Below are 25660 nucleotides of genomic sequence, written 5' to 3' on the forward strand. Positions count from 1 at the left end.
GGTGCTGATGGAGAAATATGTGGCTGAGTGGGCTCGTCCTCTGCTTTTCTTCAAAATGCCGCTCAGGACGCGCATCTTGTCTTGGCTCGGCCCCCTCGCGCCTTTCATTGACATGTCAAGTGCTGATAACCTGGAAGTGAGGCGGCGAGCTATTTCATTATCCTTAGGTGGAAGAGCGCTGTGTCCTCAAAGTGACAAGTGACTTCTGGCAGGATTGCTTAGCGGGCTTCTGAAAACAAACAGAAAAACCAGCGGAGGTGTTCATGTTTACCACGGTATTCCTTAAATTACCTGCAGTGTTTTCCTTGCAGTTCTGACATCAGTAACAGGAAAAAAAAATAAAAATAATCCAGCAACTTTTTGCTCCTTGAAGTGGTGATACACGTTTGATTCCTCTGTGGGTTGAGTGCAAGCAAGAGGTGTTTCTAAAACTCATTCAAATAAAAATTCCAAAATCCAAATTATGGATTTGTAAGCGGCTTCTCAAGCTTGTTATAGGTGTGAACCCCTGCGTGCTTCTTCTGTGAACCAGTGTTGTTTTTTTTTTTTTTTGTTGGAGAAAAATACTCTCCTGTGTGCTGTGTGCAGTTTTCTTAGGAGATGAGGATGTTGCACAGTATCTCTTGAAAGAGGAAAAGTACAAACCCTACCCTGAACTCCCAAGCAAGAGCTGGAACGCACATTTCTGTTTGTGTGTCGGAGGAATGCTTGAAAAAGGGAGTAACCTGTGCTCAGAAGAATGTCAGTTTTGTGTTATGAAGTACCCATGCATTTTCCTTTTTATGTCTTGAACAGTTTAAAGCTAGAATGTGAAAAACTGGCCAGTGAGAAGACAGAGATGCAGCGACATTATGTCATGGTAAGCAAGCTGCATAACAAATTCAAAATGTCTATTAGCTTGGTATACTGAGACCGAAATACATTTGGATTGCTGGAGGCGAATGGGAAGATTATAGTAGAGCTGCTGTTGTTTAGGTTGCATCAGTGCTTCCATTATAAATCCTTAGTTTCAGGGGTTTATAACTTGTTTGCAGCAGTTAGTTTCCACACAAAACCTGCTTTTTAACATTTAAAGCAATTGGGTATATTTCTTCCAGTGCTAGCAGATTACTTGTCAGCCCTTTAAAGCCATGTACAACTTTCGTAGTGTACCCGGGGATGATGTTTTCGCTTTTGCTGACTTCTCCCAACGAGCACATCTCTGTAAAACGCTTCTGGATAATATTTTTTTTTCTGCAATGAGAGTAAGCCAAAATTGTACATGTAAACATATAAACCCGAAGCCCGCTTCCTAGAAGAAGTGTTGCACCTGGGCAGTGGGTTCATTGTTTCGCTAATTTCAGAATGGCAGGGATCTCAGATGTGAAAGGGATTTCCTCAGTGGTTGTGGTCTGCGTGGTTGAATAACGTGCATGCAGGAAGACATCTCTAAATACATAATTGCGTGATGGATCATGATAACTCCAGAGGAGCTCCTGCTATCTGCTCTCTTACACATGTATGAAGTATTAGCCCTTTTCCATAGGTACATGACAAATGAGACTCTTGTATTTACAAAAAAGAGTAAATAACCTTGAAAAATTCTTAACCAAGAGCACAAGCAAATGTTAAGGCTCGCAGTTGTCTTTTTCATGCTTGATATGCCTAAGTCTTGGAGATTGTTTTGGTGCTAACATTACACACTAAGCTGAGTTCGCTGCAATACTCAGGCACGACAGGATGTACTTAGATTGGTGTGTCTGCTTTGGCTCTGAATTTCCCTGCTCTTTCATTTTTTGCATCCCAGCAATTTAATTGTAGCTTTTCTTTGTGTTTTTAATTTAAAATATTGAATAACCGGTCTGTTAGACATTGCTGATTTATATGTGTGTCTGGCTTCAAGCGCTTTGGGTGTTTTTTTTGGCATCTTTTATGTGTGCTAGGGAATAAAATCTTGAGCATTTTCTGTGTGGCTTTTTTTCTGTTTCTAATCTTTAACTCTGGTTGTGATTACTTTTCATGATTTTTTATGTTGTCTGTTTGGTTTTTTTTTGGCTTCTTTTATGGCCGTTCTTTGTAAATTTGACATGAAGCAAGGTAGATAAAGCAAAAAATAATAAAAAAAAAAAATAAGGTTGCTGTGAAATGCTGTTTCGAATTTCTCTGAGCTCTTCAAGGCCAGTAAATGTTTTTAGGTCTGTATGTCTTTGTACAATGATGCCTGAGTCAAAGTGAATTTTGGAATGGTTTTCGTGATTACAAGGTCTAATAGAATAATTTTCTTCTTTCCTAGTATTACGAGATGTCCTATGGTCTGAATATAGAGATGCATAAACAGGTAGGTCGATACTTTGTTTCATGTAAGAACGCTCTGTGTAATTTCTCCCCTCAGTCTTAAACCAGGTGTGTGTTCTGTGTGACTTGCTTTAATTGCATGCTTGGGTGCGTTGCGCATTTTTTTTTTTTTTTTTTTTTTGGTACTTAAGCTGGCCCTGAAACTTCCGTCTCGCGTAACGGCGTACGGGCTCTGCGTAGGTCACGATCTTGGCTACCAGTTGTGCATTATTCGGTTGACTGTCCACGTGCGATCTCCGCACATGCCAAAGGTGTCCTGCACCGCATGGGGAGGGGGTGTGTGTGAGTAGGGATGGGTATGTGGGTTGTACCTTCAGGTCGCTCCGTCCTTAAACCTTCGAGGTTTACTTTTTTGGGATGATAGCGACATCATGAATGCGTATTAGGTGTCAAGGGATTTGTATTTGCATGCGGAGAAGGCTGTTCTCTTCGGTTAACCTGGGCTGATTTGAGCTGGAGCTATAAAAGCAATTGATGCACAGCCATGTTCCTGTTTCCCTCCGGCTGCTTACTTGGACCTTTGTCCAAAACCAGTGTCTTAGCATCTCAAACACGAAAGAGTAAATGAGCTTTCTGTGAGGACGCTAGCATGCTTGGTTTTGTGCCTTGAAGTCTAGCACTTAGGCCAAGATTAGCAGGAGATTAGTCAGATGGAGCATGGTAGTGTAAATCAGAGTTTCTTATTCAGTAATGTGTGTTTTTAACCTTCTCTAGAGGAGAATGAATTAAACATCTGACCTCTTTTCCAGTGAGGGAACTTTTTATATGGTGGAGTTTAATACTGACAACTCATTTTAGCAAACGGTTGAGCAATTCGCCAGCGTTGCTGGGGAGTGTAAACTGCAGAAATAAAGAAATGGTTGGATGGGAGAAGAAAGACCATCAGAAAATTGGTTTGTACGCATTTCTGTTCAAAGTTAGGGATTTGGAACTTGTCTGGGTTGTGGAAATAGGATTTCTTTATCTTGTTGAGAGCAGACATACAAGTCAAATGTTTTTTCATGTTATTTATTATATTTTTGTATTCCATTAGCATCCCAATGCCACAGTACTGATTAGGGCCATTTGCGCTAGATGGCATACAAACATGTAGACGGTGGCACTTCCCACCTCGAAGCATTTTGCATCCATAGCTTCAGACTTATGGGACCTTGTACATCCATGTTCATTTACAGACATATATGTAGACCTGTCGAATTCAGATGTCCTCCTCACAGATACCTAGCCGTGAAGAGTCAACAAGTGCGTTTAACAAATGGTTGAGAGGAAGGGGCTGTGATTGCAGCTGATCAGATTGTACGTACATACCTGGTGACTGTCGGGACCTGATTCAGGTTGCGGGTGCTGGTGGAAAGGCTGGTCATGGACTCTCAGAGGTGTTGTGTCTGTTCTCAAATGAATAGCCAGATTGTGTTAGGTCCCACTTAAAAAAAAAAAAAAAAAGAAAAAAAAAAGAGGAAAAAAAATCAAAAAACCCCCAACCAAACAGTAAAGCAGTAGATACAGAAACAATTCACAAAGACCAGAGTCCTTACAGGCCACCTACGTAGCAAATTCTTACAGGCGTTTGAAAGCAGGCATAGCAGTCAAACTTGTTTATATTTCTACGTACCCTGTTTTTACAGCAATTAGTTGTATGTAGGCTTACACTGAGTGCACAAAATTCTGTGGGACAAAATCAGCTTGCAAGTGTAATGTGTAATTAAATTGTTTTAACCAGGGGGGGAAAAACCCACAGCGAAAGCCCTTTTAACTTTTAATTTCTAAATGCTTTACTTCAGAAATTGTATACAGTTATGGCGATGGAGTCGTCAGTGATATTCTGCAGAAATTGAATAGTTACAACTAAGTGTGGGGATTTCAAAGGACTGCATTTTAATTAAACACCTTTTTCCATTACTGTTCAGTCTGTTCAAATTAGTAGTTTAGGATTGTACTCTCATGCAAAACATTTAAATATTTTGTCAGATGTTGATTCAAATTATCTGCGGCTAAGAAACTTGTTCGCTATCATTCTTAAATCTGATATCAATTTAATCTCTGTCATGTCTTGCCTTCTATTGCCACAGCGCTTTGGTCTTTTGTTTTTTCCTTCCTTTCTCCTCTTGCTTCAGCAACTGCAAAATATTTCCCATCTTGCTTTATGATCACAGCGTTAGGGTCCATTTTGATCCATTACATAGATAGAGCGTTGATTGCTTCATTTGATGCGCGTCAAGCTTTTTTAGTCTTCCACCTTAAATTCTTTTCTCTTCCTCTCTCATCCTTGAATTTTACTCGGCTGAAATTGAGTGATTCACCTTTTTTTTTTTTTTTTCCCTTCAACTCCCCCCCCCAGCTTTCTAAATTCAATCATATCAAAAATCCTGAGGGCAGTTTATCACATTATGAAATACAGACAGCCCTGCAAACCACCTACTTATTATATTTTCTTTCTTTTTTTCACTTTAGCACAGAGGCATATCTGTCTTTATTTGTTTTTCTGGGCAGACAGCCTTGGTTCCTCTCAGGTTCTTTTCCAGATGTACTCGATGGATGCCCTTGTAATGGAAAGCAGGCAATAATGCAGTGAAGTTGCCCTTCGGCGTAATTGGGCCTAGTTCTCAAGATCAGGTTAGGCTTATTCACTTATTAGATTTGCGTCTCAAAGGGTTCAAGAGCAGGACTCCCTGGAGTCCTTGGAAGTACCCTAGTAATTGGTGGCCCTGATATTTGAAACCTTTGTGTATTTTTCTGTTAAAGCTTCTGTTCTTCTTGGCTGCTCCCAGCCACAGAGTATTTATTTTTAGAGAAATTTTTCACTGGAACAGAAAATGATGGCTGTGATGGAGTCATGACTCTGTGACTTAGCAAATTGATAAAAGGATAAATGCGCAGAGAGCAGCGGTAGTGAGTGTGCCTGTGTGTCTGGGGGGGGGGAAGGAGGGGGGAAGAGCATCTCTTTTCCCACCCCCCGTGTGATGCTCATCATCAGTCATCCTGTGTTGATTTTGATAGAAGACTATTAAAGTGAAACCTATGGGGAATTTGTCATTCTGAAAGGAAAGCTAATGTAATTAGTACCAATTAAAGTACATTTAGTAAATTGGATTTAATCTTAATTAAGCCTGCATAATGTTGCCAATTTTTAACAATTATGTTTGAGAACATAATTAATTTAAATTTTGGTAACTGAGTAAATAGCATTAGACTGGTAGAATTAGTCATTTGTTGTTTTTTTTAAGACAAGTGTGGGGTATGTTGTGACATGTGGTGTTACAGCCCAAAATAGTAAGCTAATTTTTGATACTCTGTTTTAGGATCAATAGAGCTTCAAAATAGACATGTTAAAAAAAAAAAAAAAAGAAAAAAAAAAAAAGGAAGGCATTGAGTTGAGGGGTTTGGGGTCACAGTATGAACAGATACTTCCCTACAGTTTTAAATTTCAATACTAGCATAAATGTGCATGTTTGAGTGTGGTCTGAAGATGCATGTTTCTTACTAAGTTGCTTTTTTAATATTTAAGAGGCTCAGCGGATAGTTTATGAATGAAGAGTTGACGTACTGCTCTGTGTTTCTAATACACTGTTGGTATTTGGTGGTGGTGGTGGTCATTTGGTTTAATTTCTGAAATGAGGCTGTTTTAAGGTTATGGTAAACAGTTCATTTAAATTGCTGTAATCAAACATGCTTGCTGAACGTTTTAATTCAGAATTGTAATTGTCATTTAAAATAAGTGTCTGTATTTGGCTACAGACAACAGATATTTGTGAATGAGACTGATGGAAAGCATAAATAGGATACAGCATTCACTTTTTACTTTGATTATGTTTTTTGGAGGTGGCAATATGTAAATTCTGAGTCTCTCTTTTTTGGTTAGACCTCCAGCCTTGAACTAACTTGCATGCTAGAATGTTGCATTTCAGCATTTTTGAAAGAGAATTCAGATCTTTTAAGGAGCTGGGTATTAAAAAATAAATGAAATGACTTTTTAAGATCACAGTTAAAAAAAAAAAAATCAGTCCAATCCATGTAAATTTTATTACAAGACTTGGGCAACAACCATTTGAGTGCTGCTAAAATATTAATTGGATAGAAATGAAAGGCCTCTGCTAGCTGATAGGATATCATAATCATAGCTGCAGTAGTCGATGGTAAATGATGATAAATGGCATTAGGAACCTTTTAGCAAACTGTAATAACTACGAGGAGGGAAGCAGTATGGATTTGCATTATATCTGATACCCTCTAGTACCAAGTGGATTGCCAATACTGCTTGTTTAGCATTTTCTAAGGGCAATAGGATATTGATTTCTGACTTACAAGGAACGGCTCTATTTTCGCCATTGAAAAGTATTGCAGGTTGTTAAGAAGAAATTGACTTGAAGAGGCCTGACTGCTGCCCATCATGGAGCAAATAAAGCAAAACTGCCGAAGCATGGTGGAGCAGCGAGATGGGGCCCTCAGCAATTTGTTGCTATTAATTTACCATGCTCGACAGCAAATCAATCGGCATCTACTTCATCTGCTGGAGAAAATGCTGTCCAGGGCAGATAAAAGGCCCTGCGTGGTACAGGGAATAGACTGGATTGGCCAAACGGAGGCTGCAGTTAATGTGTAAATAAGTGAAATCAAGGCCACTGTTGCCGAGAAAGCTGTTTTTAATTAGGTTGGGGCTTTATAGTGAGCTATTTAAGAAAGTAGTATGGAGAGTAAGGGGAGATTTATTGCCGACTGAGTTAATATATGGGCTGTACGACATCCCAGCCGTGGGTCTGCTTGCTTTTTAAGCCTTAGTAAATTATTTTGGTAAAGGGGTAAAGATGGGAATCAATTTGTTTAATTTAGGGCAGAGTTTTGACCATTTTTCATCTTCATGGCTGTAAAACACGTATATCATAGCGAACTGGTTTGTATGTGCACTAGCTGTGTAATGGAAAAATACTTTTTTTTTTTTCTTCTTTTTTTTTGGCAATGGCCTGGGCTTGGCGTGAGTGTGCATGCATGCATGTGTGCACATTTTTTTGTTTTTAACACAGTCAGTAGTTGAGTGTATATTGTCTTCCGTTTGAAGAATAGCTGGAGAGCCAGCTAAAATTATACGGGCTGAATTTGTTTTCCATTATAAACAGTAGGAAAGATTTAATAGAGATACAGGCAGTGAGTAGTCAGAACTGAACTGGAAAACTTCAAAATGAGAGAGATTAGAAGTGAAATTTTGAAGACTGCAGCTCACACAGGTCTATTAAGGAGGAAGAGAAAAACAAGTGGCTTTTCCATCAAAGTCGCAAAATGTAAAAAAATAGGTTGTCAAATCAGTTTGACAACTGAGGCTTGTTTGTCCCAGTTTTAGGTTATTTAGCCTCTGAAGCCAGCAGAAAAGCTTAGAAGCTTCTGAAAAGTTAGAAAATGTATTACTCTGCAGTTAAACCAGAAACCTTTTACTTGGTAATACCTGCTAAGTTCTGAGACGAGATTCTGTGCTTTCTTTTACTCAAGATACAGATGTTAGAGACAGCCTTTCTGTGGAGAGGTCCTGTTAATTACTGGGAAGTTTGCTGTTGCTACTTCTCCACTAGTTACTGTTGAAATAACCTTTTCCTCCGCAACTGCAGAATAACATGTACGAGGACAAGAACTTCCATTTCACCCTGGTTGTGCCGCTCGTAAGCAAAGGAAAGCGCTGTTTTCCCCCCACTTGTTTTGGCAGTTCAGACAGATGCTTAAGACACAGGAAGTGGCACAAAACATGCTGAGCAAACTTTTAAATTGAGACATACGCTCTGTTTTTACTGGCAAAAGGCTGTGCTCCACAGTGCTTAAACATAAAAGTGTTTTTCTGCCTTTGAAAGATGCTAATTGCTGCGATGCTGCCTCACTGACTGTGTTAGTTTATGGGCCCGCTTGTAATTACAGAGTGGGCAAGCGGGCAAGCGGTGACCCTGTGCTTAGGGTTGCCTAACACCTTCCCCTATAAAAAAAAAATTCCTGCAAAAAATAAAAAAATATATATTTAATGCAAGAAACTCCGGCTGGGTCTTTGGGCCAGCCAGCCAGTGTGGTGGCTGGAAATACGACTCCGGCATAAGGCTCCTGCGGAACGGTCAGGACTTCCTACCCTCCGGGAGAGGGAAGCTGTGTCACCGTTTTGTACATCATAACTTTCGCAGCATTTTGTGCGGCAAGATTCGCCTTGCTTTGTGGGGCAAGGAAGAAGTGCCGAGGTCATTCGGCGCAGGAAAAGACATTAATTAGCGGGTAGGTTTCCAAGTGAGGTATTGGGATGCCCAAGCTTTACAGCGTTTGTGTAAGCTTGCGCCTGCCCCGTTGTGTGTGTGCATCATGGCGCAGTTTTTAGTTATACTCTTGCGGATCTCATTGCCAGTTTTCCTACAGGACTTCGTTTCAGGGCACAAAACATTAGGGAAGTGGAATTAAGGCTGCAGAGGCGATTGTAAATCTGGCTTGAAAATGTTCGGCTGCTTGGCTCGGCAACCGAAATAACTTTAAACATAAGGATTCAGGCATGTGAAATAATTGCTATTGTAAACTCCTCGAGGCAGGGATTCTGATTTTGGTTTATGTTACAAAATGTGAAGGGGGAGCTCACTCAGGTCAATCACAGTGTGTACCATGGACTCGGTGCATTAAAGCCAGGCAACAGATTTTGTGACTCTTAACACCAAGGCTGTCAAATGTTTAGAATTCAGAGTTATCAATTTGTTCTTTTTTTTTTTTTATTATTTTTAAATGAGAAGACGTGATAGAGAACCGAGTTTATCGCAGACATAGGCCAGTTTGTGAACAGTGAGATTATAATTGTTACAGAAGTCATTTCTTTTGCTGTCTGTGGATTGAGCACATCTGTTGCCACTGACTTTCAGAAAACCTATTCAGAAAAGAAGGCACAGCGGGAGCAGAACAAAGATGATAATGTGAAACACAGGATGTATAAACTGATACTTGCATTAACTAACAGATGACAATATACTTGAAGCTGAACCTATCTCTACTCAAGAAATGCTATTCTATGAAATAAATTGAATGTTTGAATTAAAAATTAATCTTTATTTTAAAATACAAAAATATGAAGTGGTTTTAAGAATACCTGTTTGTTTATTTGTATATTTTTACAGGTTTTGTCTTGGTTCAAGATAATATTTTTACAGGTCCACTGTTACCTTCATGTACTTCTTCCGTAAATTTTTTCCCTTGATATTGTTTATCATAGCGGTGGCACATACTCTGTAGTTCAGTGTAGCAGGAAGCGTTTTGGCTCAATGTCAAAAGCAGGTGTTCATAACTTTTTCTTTTTTTTAAATGATATCTTTTAAATATAGCTGAAATACATCACAAATAGTAACCAGAACTTTAAATAGTGCTTTCTTGCCTGTGTGGATAGGATTTAGACATAAGAAATCATCTTATGGATGATTCAGGTCCTTAAAGCTCTGGTATTGAACACTCTGGTGTTATGGTTGAGACGTTTAAATGTGCAAATATCAGGCAAGTCAAAATTATAGTCCCTGCAGTAAACTTGAATTGGTATCTTTATGGTTATGTATTTGTATGGTATGCTGTATTGCCAACTCCAAATGTTAAATCATGCCAGTCCCCAGAAAATCATGAGATTGGCTTAAAATTAATCATGAGATAAATATAATAAATTTGGCGTTCTTTTTATTTCCCTTCTAATTTTAAGCTGTCAAACTGCGCTTGGCTCATGCTTCTTAGTTTTTCCTCCAGTATTCTTCCATAATCGTTTTTTGCAAGTAAGGAGTAAAACGTCCCAAGATTCATGATAAAGTCAAGGGAGCTGGGTATGAGATACAGCTGACAACTTTTGTCATAATTTCCTATTCTTGGAAAACGTGTGAGGTGTACTCTCCTAAGAAAAAAAGAATACCAAATTAAAAATACATACGTGTTCTTTCTGGAATTGCTTGTGAAGTTTTTGCGGATTATGTATTGTAAAATGGCACAGATATGCTGGTGGCAATTTCCCTTCCTGTGTTAGACGGAGAAGGAACACAGGACATAGTTTTGAGTGGAGGTCTTCTAACCTGGCCTCTCTCTTTTGGTCTACTTAAATCGTTTGTCTGCAGGATCTCATACTGCCAGAGGTTTCTGACATTTGCTGGATGAGATTCAACTTCTTCAAAGGAGAAAAACCTTTCACTGTTACATTTGGGTTTTGGAACATTGGCAGTGAGAATGTGTGCTTTTCTTTTTTTCTTGTGTTTGCGTAAACACCTCAGCAGAGCATCTCACAGTTGAGCAGAAGTCAAAATCTGTCCCCTTCGTGCTATATAGAATCTGCATAACAATAGGTCCTGCCACTAGATTTTGTTTGGCGTGTGTTGTGTACTGTGCGCGTGTTGTGCACAATCACTGAGAGCATTTCATTTTTTAAAATGTGGCTTTTTCCTCCATCTTAAATTCAATAAACTTTTCCTGTATTTACTCTGTCTGCTTATGTCCGCGGCTTCTCCCAGTGTCTCGGTTGTTTGGAGAATTTGCGAATGTGGAACACCTCCTCTGACCTCACCCTGGCTTACCCTAGAGAGAAGTGGTTGCCCTAGGACTGAGTTGCTGGTGATGGAGTAGCACTGCGTGGAGGGCACGGTGAGGCTGCTGCTAAGACATCACCTGGGTTTCAATTACAGGTGTAGCCAGTGATGCAGATTTACTATGGCAGAAGAGTGTTTTGGAAAGCCAAGGGGCCCCTTCCTCCCTGTCTTTTCTGACTTTGAACCCAAAATCAACAAATGAAAACACAGCAGGGCCAACACATGCTCTCTGCAAAGACTTAATAAAACATTGTGGTACTTGTAGGCAGTGACAGCAAATGCTCTTGAAATTTAACGCTGACAATTTTAAAGCTGGGAACAGCAGCAAAAAGGTCTAGCCTGCGTCTGATGTATCCTCAAGGCAGAGAGCTTCCTCAAAATCCGTTATGGGGTGTCCATGGGGTTACAAAGACAGGCTCGGCAGGGGATGAGGGAAAAGCAGGTAACCTGAAGCCCAATGAGCTGTCACGGAGGTATGATCCTCTGGTCCCCCTTTGCAGTGGCTGGGGGGAGGCTTGTGTAATGGTGCATGAACCTCAGTGTTTGGGAAGTCTGGGTTGCAGGATATTCTTCTTAACAGTTGCTCAGTGGCTGAAGCTGTCATTTACCAAGTTAATGTGACAGCATTATTTAAAATTAATCATAAGGCAAATTGGAGTGTGTTTTTAGCTGGGAGTTGAGGGAGAAGGCGGCATTCTGATCACTCATTTTCTTTCTCATGTCTCTTCGCTTCTTGGCAGGAGAGGTGGAACTCATTTTTGCTCGTTCTTTGTAACACAGATAGCTAACTGAAGGCTTCCAGGTTAAAATATTTGGATATCCAGTTAACTTATCTGTCTCAGTAACTTCTGTTTGGTCGTCAACCAATTACTCTTATTTAGCATTTGATTCAAATTTTACCTTTTGAAACCATGAGGAAAGTGGGGCAATCATTGTGGAAAGGTTTTTATCTTGGACAACCACTTCTTGCCATTTCTAGCCTTTCACAGGGATGAACAAGAGCCATGCCTCATCGCTGAAAAACTTACGGGCTTCGTTTTGAGAAGACAGTGTTGCTTTCCTATTAATAAGTGCAAGGGAGACAAAAGAACGGTGATGCAGTCCAACTGAGGCTCGCAGAAGGGGGCACGCTTGGACGTGGCAATGTTTGCCCACGTGTTTTCATGAAAGCCGCTTCACCGAGGGCTGTGCAGGGCTGGCTTTCTGTCAGTAGCTCTGGTGGTGTCTCTGACCAGCTGCCTGCCTGCCTGCCTTGGGAGATCCTGCATTGGGTTTGAGGTGGACAAGCCACCATATAGCTGCTTGACAGCCAAGCAGTCAGTGGCAGCATGGACTCCATGTCATCATGCGAATCCATCCGTTCAGCTAAGCTATGTGGTCGTTTTGGCTTTGAGAGGGATGTGGGGCTCCACTGGGTTTTTATGGTGGCTGCAGGATGAAGGGGTGTGAGTTCAGCAACTCATCCTTTGTGAAGCACTGGGAGTCTGCAGAGAAAAGTCAGCATCGAGATCTGTTCTGTTTCTTGCTCTGGATACCTGCAGATGCCTACCCAGCAGGGGCAGGACTGCCTCGCATCTGGGGAAGAGGCCATTTTTGATTTAAAGCATGTGATGAATTATCGGTTGTGGTTTTTCTGACAGCGAGCTGGGGCTCTGCAGCACTTTGTGGAAGTTTCTGAACATTTCTGTGCCTCTGCCTCCCTCTTGGAAATGGTGATGATATTTACATGATGGGGAGTGATCTAAGATTTAATTTGTTAATGTCCATTATTGGATGAGAGGCTCTAGTGAATCACAGAATATTGAATGAATGCGTATTTGCTGTGGTGGGAAGAGGACTCCTTCCAAATCTGTGTCTGCTGTGTAATGAGGTCCAGCAGTGCCCGAACTACTATGGAATTTCCTTTGTTCTTATGCCCCAGAGGTTACCAGAAGGTATCACTGAAGATACATAAGTTGTCCTCCTGCCTGCTACTCTGTTAATTGTATTTGGAGATAAAAGTTGGAAATACAGGGGTCTGGTCTTGTGATAACATTTGGAGAAGGAAAGCAAAGAGAATAAGGCCAAAACTCGTCAAAATGCTTATGCTGGTTTTTTGGTTTGAGGGAGGAGGCAGAGAACAAGGAACGATTGGAGGAAGTTTGTTAATTGTTTTTCTTCTCACGTCTCCTATTTCCCTGCAGTACCATTCACTCTGTATGACAACCATCCACTTTCACAGTGCCCCCTTTGAAAGATGGCACTGTGCTGATGTATTAAAGAGAGTCAGCCACAACACCACTACTGTCTGCTTTCTGTAATTTCACAAAGCATGTGACTAGATACAAAGTAGGTGCCTCTTCTTAAGATATCAGTCCATAGTGTTTGAATAACACAAGAAGATTGGAAAGACTTTGTGCATAAAATGCACCCCGTATGTTTGTGTCAGTGTGTTAACAAAGCATAGATTGTGTATTCTTATACTCAATTTAACCAGTACGCTTTCTGTCCTAATTGCAGAAAGCTGTTGCAGCCTGAGCACGTTGCTTATTTACAGTTTCTCAGTAATTCTTAATTTCTGGGGACAAACTGTATGTTTTCTTTCTCAGTCTGGTCCTAAACAACAACAAGATCCAAGCACTGATGAGAGTTTCTTGCTTATTGGTTGCTCTAAGATGTTATTGGTGGAAGACACCGACTTCTCCAAACATCAAAGGACTTTTTATGTCAGAGTTACTTGTTATGTATTTGTCCATATGTAAATATGGAGGTGTTACTCTTGAAAAGTAAATTGTGTTTAAGCACTTGGTTTAGTCCATTCAAGAGTGACCTTGTGCTTCCTTTGCATCTCTCTGCTTCCATGTGTTTCTAGAGATGGCTGCTAAGGAAAACAAAGCTAGTAATATGTCTTTAATGTGGATAACATGAGGAGAAAGACATTTTCCATGCATGTCTACAAGACACTTAGTTCTTTTCCCCCTCACAGTGTTCCCTGGTTTATCTCTACAGACTGGTGGCACCAAAACATGCATGCTGTTTCAGTTGTTGGCAGCATAAGAAAAAGTCTCACAGTTCTGTGCCTGTGGCATCCTGGAAGTTTCTGGGGAATGGTTTCTTTCTGACATTTTTTTCTAAAACCACATTTGACTGAGGATGAAAATTGTTCTTGTTCTTAGTTTTGATCATGTAGATAGAGACTTAAAGAGCAGCAGCACCACAAGATTGTACAAGGAGAGAGCCCCCATGAGCATATGTGTGGGGTGTTGGGTTTTTTTTTTTCAGAGGTTGTAGGTTTGCGCTTGAAGATGAGTTTTCAAACATGCATACAAGGTGTTTTTCAAACTAACATTAGCAGCCTTGCTATTATACACTTTCAAAACCTACCTCTGTAGAAAGACATAGGATTTTCCTTTGGAGTTACAAACATCCAGCTTTTTGCACATGCAACACTTTTTTTCAAATATGCCTTCAGACAAATGGACATATGGGCCTTGTGAATGTACGAAATGATGGTGTTTTGTCCTTTGTTTAGTTGCTATTTACTTAGCTATGTTTTCTGCCTGGGACTCGGGTGTGTATTTCTTCTAAAGCATTGATTTTTAACAAGTCTTTTTGTGTGGGTGAGAAGAATCCTGGGATAATCGTAGTTTACACATTTTCAAAGAAAAATGCCGCTGTAAGTATGCACTGTATTAAGGGTCATGAGATTTGTTTAAGCCTGCAACAGAACCTGGAGAGCCTGAAAATCTGTAGGCGCAGGAAATACCTCTCTGTATTAACGCAAAGCAAAGCATGCGGCCGCCATGGTCTGGGGCTTGTCGGGGGGAGCATCCAGGTGCAAGTTTCTGGACAAGGCTGTGAAGGGCTTCCTGGGAGACCTTGGTCAAGCCACTTTGACCGCTGTCTGCAGTGAGACAGGAGCGACGCTGCAAGCGCTTTTGCATCACCGGGCTGCAGGGCCAGCTAAACGAGGGCAGAGTGATGCTTGTGGTGTGTGGGGCAAATTCAGTGATTCAGAACGGAGCCAAAGAAATCTGGCACGTATGGAGGGTGGCTCGTAGGGAAATGATGAGGTCACGGGGTGTGTCTTAAATCTCTCACTGCTTGAAGGCTGTAACACCAAAGTCGGCGCTGCTAGGACACGTTGCCTTGGCTTGTTAGTCTCAGAATCACTTTTTGAAGAGCCGCACCTCTAAACTTTATTTTTAAGTGTAAGCCTAGTGCAGATTTTTCTTAAACAAAAGAACAAAAAAGCTGGAGAAGGCAACACTCTTGGTTCACCTTAGTTCAGCTACTTTTCTGTCTACTAGTGAGACCCGCGTTTCTTCTCTCCCAGGAGAGTGACTGGGATACCCAGCAGAAAGCTGTCTGGTTTGCATGAGATCCGTAATGGTTCAGTAGAGCTGAAAGAGGAGAGATGCATGCTGTGCTGTTGCCCTGGAAAGACTCTAGCCAGCTGGAAGGAGTTGTGCTGCGTTCCAGTCCCTGCCCCAAACCCATTTACATGTTTTAGCCCACAGTGTTTTTTCATGTATGATGATTCTGAGCAGGAACTGGAAAAGGGACTTCCCTTCTCCAGTGGAAGAATTGGGAGTATTTCCTTCCCAGAGTTCCCAGAAGCCTATTAGACAGGGTGTTCTCCTAGGAGGTGAGAAGAAGTAAAGAAAGAATTAAAGTCATGTATATAATGCTGTGATTAAACTCTTTAACCACTAAGCTGTTACATAGGAATCTATCTGTTCCTCCCCCCCCCCCCCTTTTTTTTTTTTTTGGCTCTTGAACTGAAAATACCTCACAGCTCTGTATGTCCCCCCTTTTTTTTTTTATGTGCCGCTGCTGTATTTTATGTGGGAATAAATCTGGCAGTGGTTCTCAGCTCTGTGGGGAACATGGGTGGAGAAGCATTGAGTTGGGAGAGTTGCAGGGGGAGGGTGGTTGCCATGCTTAGATGTTAGCTGGATGCCAAAGAGCTTCATCTTGTCGAGCCAAAGACTTTTCTGAACATGTCTGGAAACAGGACTCGGCAGGGTTAATGGGGAGCTTCAGTGCTGGAGATGGAGACTCCTGTGCACTTCTGGTGACTTCAGCACTACCTTATTCCTGGGGGGGAGGCAATAGAGTGAAGACTGTAGTTTGGGATTTTAATGCCTGAATTCATGTGGTGCTCCAGCCTTTATATTTGATACACCTTTTTTTTTAAGATGCAAAGGTACATTTATGTATTTATAGGTATGGGTAGGTGCCCCCAAGAAGGTAGGTAGGTTGATGCTTAAGAATTCTTGAAAATATTCTTGAGCATCTGTCTGTTGCTGACTTTTTGCCTGAATTACATGTCTAGTCTGCTTAGGCATTTTTAAAAATCCCATTACGTACCTTCTGAAGACTCCACCTCTGGCTTTCACTGCTTCAGTTCTCTGGCTGGGAAGTGGAAGTAATACTATGTCCTGTACATAACCCTTATCACAAAGGAGATTTTGGAGAGCAATATGTTAAGAAACAGGAGGCGAGATATTATTACATGGGAGTCACTTAGAAGTGGATATGTTTCTCTCTCTAGATTGTCAGATGCTTGGGGCAGGGTGCTCTTTCCCAAGACAGTTTTGTCTTTGTTTTGCCTCCCACGTGAATTCTGCTGTCTTTTCCATCCCAGCTGCAATTAGCGTGCTCCAGTGATGTACCTTTCGGAGGTAATGCAGTCAACGTCTTAATTTGTATTAAGGAAGTTTGCCCGTGGTAATTTATCTTCTCAGCCTCTGTTCTCCATCTGGAAGATGGGATAGTACTATTTTTTTACCTGCGTGGGATTTCAGGGGGAAAACCAAAACAAACTTTCTTACCTTGTGGTCACGTGTCCTTACCTTCTTCCTGCATGCCCAAACTTTGGCAAATGCCAGAGATGGGGCTTGTTGCTATACGTGCAGCAGTTGCAGCACAGTGGCTTCTTGATTCTCTAGTACAAGCAATTGTGTTGTAAAGTTAGGGAAAATAAAGAGTTGGTTAAACGTTTCTGCACCTCCGGGTTCTATGCTGAATTAGTCTGAGGTAGGCTCTTGGTGTAGGTCTCAAGTAGCTAGTTTCCCAGTCTCTTAACCTCATTTGAATTTCTACGTGCCCATTAGACAATGAATCTGTACATGGCTCTTTCTTGATGTATTTGTTGCAGAGGTTGAAGGAAGATAATGACAATGTGAGTTGTCAAAAGATTGGGCAAGCCAGCTTAGTAGTTACCAGGGGGGATCACAGCTTTGGTTTAGTCTTCACTCCTCAGCATGCGAGTACCCCACACGTGTGAGAAGCTGTAAATGTAGTTTTGAGCATAGATGCAAGTTGGAGTTTGGGAAAGAAATACTAGTCTGGCAGCTGTTTTCAGCATAATATAGGAGGAAGGTTTGATGCCTGGTGCTCTCCACTGAGACATTGCTGTGCTTTTCCACTTTGGTGAAGCAGTGGGATTTAGATGGTAAAGTAGGTCATTTTCTATATCTGAGCATCACTTTGCCACTACCTTTCTTGGTTACCCTTCCTCAGAAGGGTGCCAACTTTGGAGGCAGAACAGCTGTGAATTTAGCAAGACTATAATATCTCTCAGCGTACAGTCTAGCTTAGTCAGTAGAGCTGGAGAAAGCCTAATTTACAACCATACTAAATGAGCTCTACACAGGTTCTGCGGTGGATATTGAGAGTAGTTTTGTATTGCTTTGGGCTGCACTGGCAGAAAATGGCATCTATTTTTAAAACTTTGTTTATAGGTCCAGAGTTAAGGTAAAGTGCTTTCTGGTGCATGTGGATGGTGTTCAAGAGTCTGAGTGAAGTACTCACAGGTGTGCTTTAACCACTGTTGAACAGACTCACTCAGGTCCTGCTAACTGAGGAGTCAGCAAGGTTTTACTGTGATGGGTATTTCTCCAGCTTCTTGGGCACTTCTGCAGCTAGTTTAAGGCAACTTCAGTTTTGTGTTCATGAGTTGAAGTTACACTTGTGATGGTAGAGTCACTGTATCCCTTGTTGTCTACTGTTAAAAAACAACATTTTTCTCACTTCTCTTTCCTTTGCTTTCACCTACACAACATGATAAGTTACAGTAGTGAAAACTGACTTATTTCAATAAAGACATCAGTCATTTGAAACTTTCTTCCACTTATATTAAAGGTTAATATTTTCCAACTTAATTCTTTTATCTTCACTGAAGCTCACACAAAGGAAACACAGTCTGAGCTATCCACTAGTCATCCAACCTATTTCCCTTCCTCGTCCCCCCGGCCTTTTCTGTTGTCTTTGTGGAAAACAGATAGTGATTATACACAAACAGGTTTGCAAACAGACAGTAGGTAGTTCAACGACTTTAAGGTTTCCTTTCTTGTATTCTGGCAAATTTCTAATGCAAACAGAATAGCACAACTAAGTCTCTAATTGTCATGGGAAGCTGCTGTTACAAAAAGGAATAATTATAATAGTTTGTGCAAAACAGATTCTCATAAACCAAAATAGATACAACCTCTGTTTATGTTTGTGGGTAAAAATGTTAAGATTCGAATGAGTATTTTTCATATAAATGCTTGCCTGAAACCTTTTTGATTAACAGGGTGGCAAGATTACAGACCTAGCAAACTAAATATGAAATTAACAAGCCCAGAGACTGCATTTCGGTAAACCATAGAATTACTCCACGGCAAAAAGCCAGAGACCCATTAAAAAAAAACAACAAAAACAGGCACGGAAATGTGGTTTTGCTGTCTGTCATGCTGTCTGCTATAACCGAAAAACATACATTGTTTTATGAGTGTGTTTCTTTTTTTTCATGGTTTTGACCACAGCATTTAATTTCTTCATCTGACCGCTACCGAGCTAGTATGTCTACCATTAATGTACACCAGTTTTTATTTATTGTTTTGAATTCATTGTGCAACTGGGTATTGGTGATTTGGTTTACCAGATGATCTAACAGGTGGCTCTAAAGATGAGCCGAAACTTGCAGCTAAACCAGACCGTGATGTTAACCCGAGAGGTGAAAAGTTTAGGATGTGGTTGATAGCAATGCGTCTTGGTTGCAGGGTAGTGGAGGAAGTGAAACGGAGCGCCTTCCCATGCCCAGAGAAGTATCGGTATCTGTAACGAGATGAGCAGCTTGCCAGGAGTGCTGCTCTGTGGTTTGCTCTCTTAACCGTGCTCTTGTTTTCTCACTCAAAGGAGTGATCACTAAAAGTCTCAGCTTAGCGATTTTGTCTGTCTGAGGCTGAAGTTTTCTCCGTTCCTCAGACAGGCAGAAGATGGCAATGGTAATGAAAAGGGTGATCCTGCATTTGAGTTAACGCCGTGGTAAACTGGGTCTAGGATGAGGTTTGTCATTTAAAAAAAAAAAAAAAATAAATTTTTTTCTTGGGGAGCTGCGTTTTAACTTGGGTAGGTTCATTGCTTGGTTCACCACATACCCACAAAAATGCTAGCAGCACAAGGGTGGGGTGGGCAGGAAGAGCTGGATTAGGGGAGAGCCTCTTCAGTACCTGTTGTTACGCCAATTTAAAATGCATGTGAAGCTATGGCAAAACGCCTTCTCTCTATCTCAGGAGCAGGTACAGCATAATTGGTGGGTGCATATTCCATATTTTTGGCCCAGACATCTTTACAGGGGGGTCATGGGTGCGAAATTTGACTGACTTAATGAAGGAATCCTGCTTGACTGATGCCTTTTCTGGGAAGAACACGTTTAAGAAGAAATGTGTTGATATTAGTATTGCATGGTTAATCTGTTTATACAGTTGATTATTTACCCTTTTCATGTGCTTACATTTGACCTACTTTCCATGTTCTAGATGTTTTTATTAAAGTCTGTAGGTGCAGTATGATGAAGAGCGCACTTAACATATGGTGCATCTTGAGCATTTGTCTGAAATTAATGCAGTTCATAGTAGCTCTCCACACACAAAGTGTGATCTCACAGGGAGTTACAGCACTGGAAAAGGTTTCATGAAATCTACATTTCCCAATCAGAGAGTTCTCCTTTGCTCCATGCCTCCTGTTCTGCTTTTTATGGCATTTTCTTAAACTTTGTGTTTCTTTAAAAAGTTATTTTAAGCTGAAATCCCTCTTGGATGAAGAATATTTGAAAACTTCAGAAATGCTGATGTAATTTAAAGATAAATGCCATTTAGTGTTGCTTGACTCAGAGTCTGTCCTGGCAGGAGTTTTGCTGGGGGATTGCCATTCAAATGAATTGAACATCAAGATCTACTTAGTGTATCCAGCTGTCTTGGACAAGTGAATTTCCTGAACATACTAAGCATGCATGTCTTAAAAATGCCTTAGCATTTGCTTTGCAAATGTGTCTTCTTAGGAAGGTTAAAAAGAGAATTGTAAACTGCCTGATTATTTTAGATGCACTTCGCTAGTGAAACTACCACTTGTTAGATATTCATATGTTGAAGGATAAAATTACCTGTTCTTTCCTTGTCCTCCTTCACTTAGGGGAAAAATAGCAAGAAAACCCAGTTGCAGAAATGGTGAAGTCTGAATAGAGTTATTTTCAGCAGAGGCAGTTATGATCCACAATGATCGAAATTACGAGCCATAACAATTCATATCAATATTTTCTCCTCAATAGGAGTCGGAGCTACAGACTGTTGTTTTGTTGTTGCTCTCAGGAAAGCAGCATTCTGCTGCATCAAGAATCCCTTCCCGTTGAGCCAGTTGTCGCGGCAAGTGTTTTACTTAAAAAAATATGAATATGAATCAGTATCATCTGAGTGGCGGCAGAGATGTGTGAAATTCTGGAACTCCCAGTCTCTCCTCGTTGGATGAATGCGCTTACGTTGCCAGCTCCTCGGTACTGTCCCTCTTACTCTCAGGGCAACCTGCTCCAGAGAGAAGGAAGTGGGATCCTGACTGACTGTGTCATTGTATGCGGTAGGGCGTAAGCCCCGAGTGACAAGGCTGGTGACAGTTCATCCTAGCTTGCCCGTCCATAGGGTGCTGCAGTTCACGGCTGGTGCTTCAGTAGAAATGTGCCATTGCCATCTCAAAGCATGAGGAAATCATGAGTCAGCACCTGAAGTTGAAACTTGCATTGAAATTCAGAGTAAAAGAAAATGTGCCCTACTTACACACCCTTAGTATTTTACGTAACTTTCACTTGTTGAGTGTTGATTAAAAAAAACAAAACTGAAACAGAGTTATCTAGGTGGGAGAGGGAGAAAAGTGTTTTAAATGTAATCTGGTTCTAAGATGAACAGTTTATTCCAAACACTGGGACCTGATAAAATACCACCAAGGAGTATGAAACATTTATCTTCAGAAAGAATTAGCAGGTATCATCCTTCCACTTGGTTTAGAAGTTGAGATAGTAAGATGCCTTACTTGAATTTGTGCTATTGCAAGGATCCAAAATTGAAGCTTGATTATAGCATTGCTATAAAATGCACTGCACTATTCTTTCATCTCTTTCGGGGTGTTGTTAAAACCATGCTTTTGTGTACTGGTTTAAAAGGGGCAGGATTTTTATCTATTATGTCAAATACAAAAATCTGTTACCTTAATCTATGGAAATTGCATCTGAGTATTGCTCATTTTCATAGTACAACAGGAAGTCGCAATGGAAAAGGAGTTAAAATGTTCTTTCCTTTGTGTAGACTACTTCTCATTGAAATAAATACGCTTTTTTTTTTCTTTTTTTTTTTTTTTCCTGGATTTGTGAAGTTAATTGATAGCTATTCACCACGTGGTGTGAAATTGCTGGGTAGGAAGAAGCGATGAGGGATTGAAGGGGAAACATGACAAAGTTTTCAAACACTGTAAGAATTCTTGTAACTAGACCTAACAAATCCACTGAATAGATCAGTGTGCGGATTCCTAGTATGTATCTCTTCTGGAAGCAAACATAATCAGGCGTGATCATCAATGAATCAGACTGGCTATGGGGTCCACCCTTCATGACCTGCAGGGCTGAGGTGGGCAAGCAAAGGAAACCAGAAAGTTATCTTTTCCCTGAGGCAGAAGGGCCCATTCATGGCCTCCAGATGAATCTGGAAGAAAATAAATTGAGTTCAGCAGTCATGTTGCTTTTCATGTTTTTATGGGGGACTTCTCATTGCTGCTTTTATAAGGTTATTGATCAGCTTTACGTAGTTCATTAAAACCTGGAACAACACAACACTTGCTGGAGAAACGGAATTTTCTTCCTTCTTTTTTTGTCAGACTATTGTGTGTTACTGTTGGTTTCAGTGTTTTCTGCAAGCTTCAAGACTGAACAGTACAACCTTATAGATGTAACTGGAAGTCTAGCACAAGCTTCACAATTCTCAACTGTGACAGCATATCAGCTTCTTGGTGATTAACATTTGGAGTATACTGCTCCAGAGTAAGCACAGTGGCCATAATACAGAGTGGATGTAGGATAATGGGTGCCTGTAGCTACTTCTGAGTCTTCCGTTGTGTGTATTTGCAAATAAAAGGTGAGTGCTGCTGGGGATCAGAAGTGGACACAGGCAGCTCTGTTTCACAGAGGGAAAATAATTTTAATGTTTATGTGGCAACACTTAAAAAGAGTGTTGGAACCTGCTTTTCTAAGCACCATATATGTAAGTTTTAAGAGCATGGTTTCTTTTAGATTCACCTGCTAGAGGTTTTCAGCTGTTTCCTGAAATGCTGCCTCCTTAACATTTTTTCAGGGCAGTTAAGGACACCTCAAGTTAAACATAATCCTACCGAGAACAGGTTTTGACTATCTCTCACTTTTCTTTTTTTTTTTTTAAGTTTTTCACGATGTACATACTGCAACACTGATCTGTAGTATTTCTTTCTGACTACTTTTCCTGCTACACCTGAGATACAGAGTATGAACATGTGATGTAAATAAGTAGGCGACTTTCTGTATCCAGTTAAATTAAATTAAAACTGCATACTAAAACCACTGTATGCATGTAGTTATAAGGACCAGCTCAGACCAGCTTGTGCTGTCTCCAGCAGCTGCAGAAGAGGTGTACTCAAGACTTTTTGGAGGGATGTGTGAGGGGAGGAATCGAGTAGTAAGTGACTGCGCCTGTGCTGCTGTGTTTCAGCTGTTAGGGGAAAGATCAAAATGGGAAATTCTGACTTAATTGCAGCAAGGAGACAGATGCAAAAGACTGAACTCAGAGCTGAAGCTGCCTTAGTGTGATGCCACAGGTTTATAAGCTTAGAAAAAAGTTTTTTGTTTGTGGTTTTTTTTTGTTTGTTTGTTTTAAACACTATGAAGTCAGGTTCCTTCCGTTGGTGTAAAGTGGTGGAAAGTGGTGGAAACTTCTCGTCCCTATGGATGAGGCCATACTTCACAAAACAAGTATTGCTGTGAAATGCCAAGGATTGCTGGTAGGTGAAAGGATAGTAGTACCTCATAGAGGGCTTCAAAGTTCTACTGATGGAAACAGCACCTCCCATGGCAGTGTCCCCTTCTTACTCTTTCCTGTCTGCTTTTTCAGCAAGTGTTACCTGCTGCCTTCGAGAAAGGGAAATTGAAGCCAGTCCGTGCCATTTCAAGTTCCCCTTGCAGCCTTCTTTCTGGATGCTCTGCAGTGTGGCAGGGCAGGGCAGGATGCAGCTTGGTACCTGGTGGCAGCCCGAACAATTGAAGGACTTTGGGGATCTCCAGGCTGTGCATTTCTATTCCCCTACTTGCTGGTAGAAGTTGATATTAAGAAAAAACATCGACTTCCTCAAGTGACAGGCTTGAAGCATGTTTATATGTCACCTTACTTGACTTGCTTTTTATTGTCTTAATCATGAATGATTCAATATGTGTCTTTTCTTGCTCAGTTGAGCTCCGTGTGGTTCTTGAGACATTAAATAAAAGCCATGTCTTATCAGTTCACTTCAGCAGCCCATGGATTGGGATGTACATTAGAAAATTGATTTTGAAAATTCTGCCACTCTGATTTATTGTGTATGTTGCTGTCTGCAGTATTTTGTGCAAAATAAGCACCTAAATTAACTTATAAAGGGTGAGTATCAAGTTTACGGTACTTCATGAGCTTAGCTGGGATGTTTGTAAAGAAGCCTGATAGGAAAATGAGGTGGAGAATGTACCTGTGATTATTCGGCAGAGTGTGGTGGTCTCATTTGAGTTCAATTCAAATATGCATTGCTCAGATTAAATCTACACTTGACACATTGGCTTAGTAAAGAGGAAGTTTTCTGTTTAGTATCCTTCTCACCAGAGGACTTTTCCCCTTATACTCTCTTAGGCTAGAAGACTAGAGTCTGTGGCTCGGTTTCCAAACACCATTCCTTTAGGGCTGAAGAGAAATTTTATATTCAGGGCTTGCAGTATTTCCTCCAGTTCTGTAGAACTGGGGTAAGCACTTCCAGACAACAGTCTGTGATTAAAACAAGACACATTCTTCTTTATGAAAGAAGAGTTAATTTTCTGTGAAATACTAAGATTAGCTTTTTTGCTTGCTTTATTCAGAATCGTGATATGTCTCATACAGTGTAATACTGTTTTTTGTTCTCACTAATTTGTGAAATGCTTGTTTAGATATTATGGGTGTGTGCATGTGTTCTTGGTAAGCACTTAATAAACTAGATTGATCTTTTTGGCAAAGGCTGCATTGTGTAGAACAAATTAAACCTGAAATAACAGTTGTTTCAGATTATTTTTCTGAAAGTGTAATTGCATATATTCTTTTTCCTACTGGCTGCTGAAATGGGTTTCCCAATAGTGTTTTATTATTCTGTTTTATTTCAACAATACGTATATAGTAGTTTTGTTTCCATTCCACTGACAGACCTACAGCCTCCAGTGGTAATTCTTTACCAGCAATTTTTTATAATTGTAATAACTATGGAACTTTGTGAAATATAGTGGAAATATTTTCCTGAAGTTTATATACTATAAATAAAATCCCAATTCTCTTTTTTCCCTCCGCCAAACAAGAATGCAAATGGAGATTTTTTTAAGCAACAAATTGATTCTGAACTCCCTATGTATTAGAACGTTTCTGACTATTTTAATATCTGTAGTTTATATGACTCTTGCTTCTCTTTTAGTCCCCATCTGTGCTCGGACATATGCTGAAATACTTATCAAGGCACTTAAACACATTCCCACATTTTACTGGGTGCTTGTGTCCTACTTCAGCTGTGTGTGGCAAGGGTAAATTGAATTAAACCTCTACATTGCCATCCTCAAAGGGATTTAGGAGTCTAATGGTCCATCAGATGCTCCCCTCTGCGTACAGCTGGTACCTGCAGGGCTGTGGCTGCACCCCAAGGACCGGCTTTGCTGAGCATCCTCTGGGGGCTGGGTTACCTCGTGGGACCTGAGATGTGGCCTTGCCCGCAGCCGTGTCTTCTGAACGTGTTTGAGAACGCTTTATGGGCACTTAGGAACTCAGGTCAGGCTTTTAGGCATATTTAGGCAATTAAGTAGCTTTTCACCACTGGGTTTGGTCAAAAAGACTTTGTTGGCTGAATTGGCAACTTAGGCTGTTGCTGTTCTCCCTGTAATAATGCTGAGGGGACTGTTAACTGGTATGGATCTTCATTCCTTTACTTGGATCAGATTCTGGCACAGCACTTGTATTATTTTGTATGCTTTATAGGAATAACAAAACGAAAAAAGTTATTAACATTGTAGTTAATAAATATTTCATCTTTGTCGTTTTAGAAGAGATGCCACGCAAGTGGCTATGAAAAGAGCTTGAAACTTTTAAAATAGCGTCTTTTGTAGGTGTCTCCCAAAGGATGCAAAAATACATGTTGCATTAGATAAGTAAAAAGATGATTCCAGCCCGAGCCTTTCCTGCCTGCCTCTCCCTCATCTATTCTGG

The 25660-nt window shown here is 40.7% G+C and overlaps 1 protein-coding gene across 1 annotated transcript in view; it reads left to right on the forward strand.

Moving 5' to 3' along the window:
* Window positions 1–795: 795 nt before the first annotated feature.
* Window positions 796–25660, forward strand: part of TLE4 (transducin-like enhancer of split 4) — a gene marked incomplete at its 5' end in the record, with an annotated part of 96894 nt that continues 72029 nt past the window's right edge. The window contains 2 exons of the mRNA XM_009881410.1: window positions 796–859; window positions 2273–2317. Coding sequence (XP_009879712.1) covers window positions 796–859; window positions 2273–2317 — 109 coding nt within the window. The remainder of the gene's footprint in view (window positions 860–2272; window positions 2318–25660) is intronic.

The sequence above is a fragment of the Charadrius vociferus genome, unplaced genomic scaffold (assembly GCF_000708025.1).
Source record: "Charadrius vociferus isolate BGI_N301 unplaced genomic scaffold, ASM70802v2 scaffold380, whole genome shotgun sequence".
Taxonomy (NCBI): Eukaryota; Metazoa; Chordata; class Aves; order Charadriiformes; family Charadriidae; genus Charadrius; species Charadrius vociferus.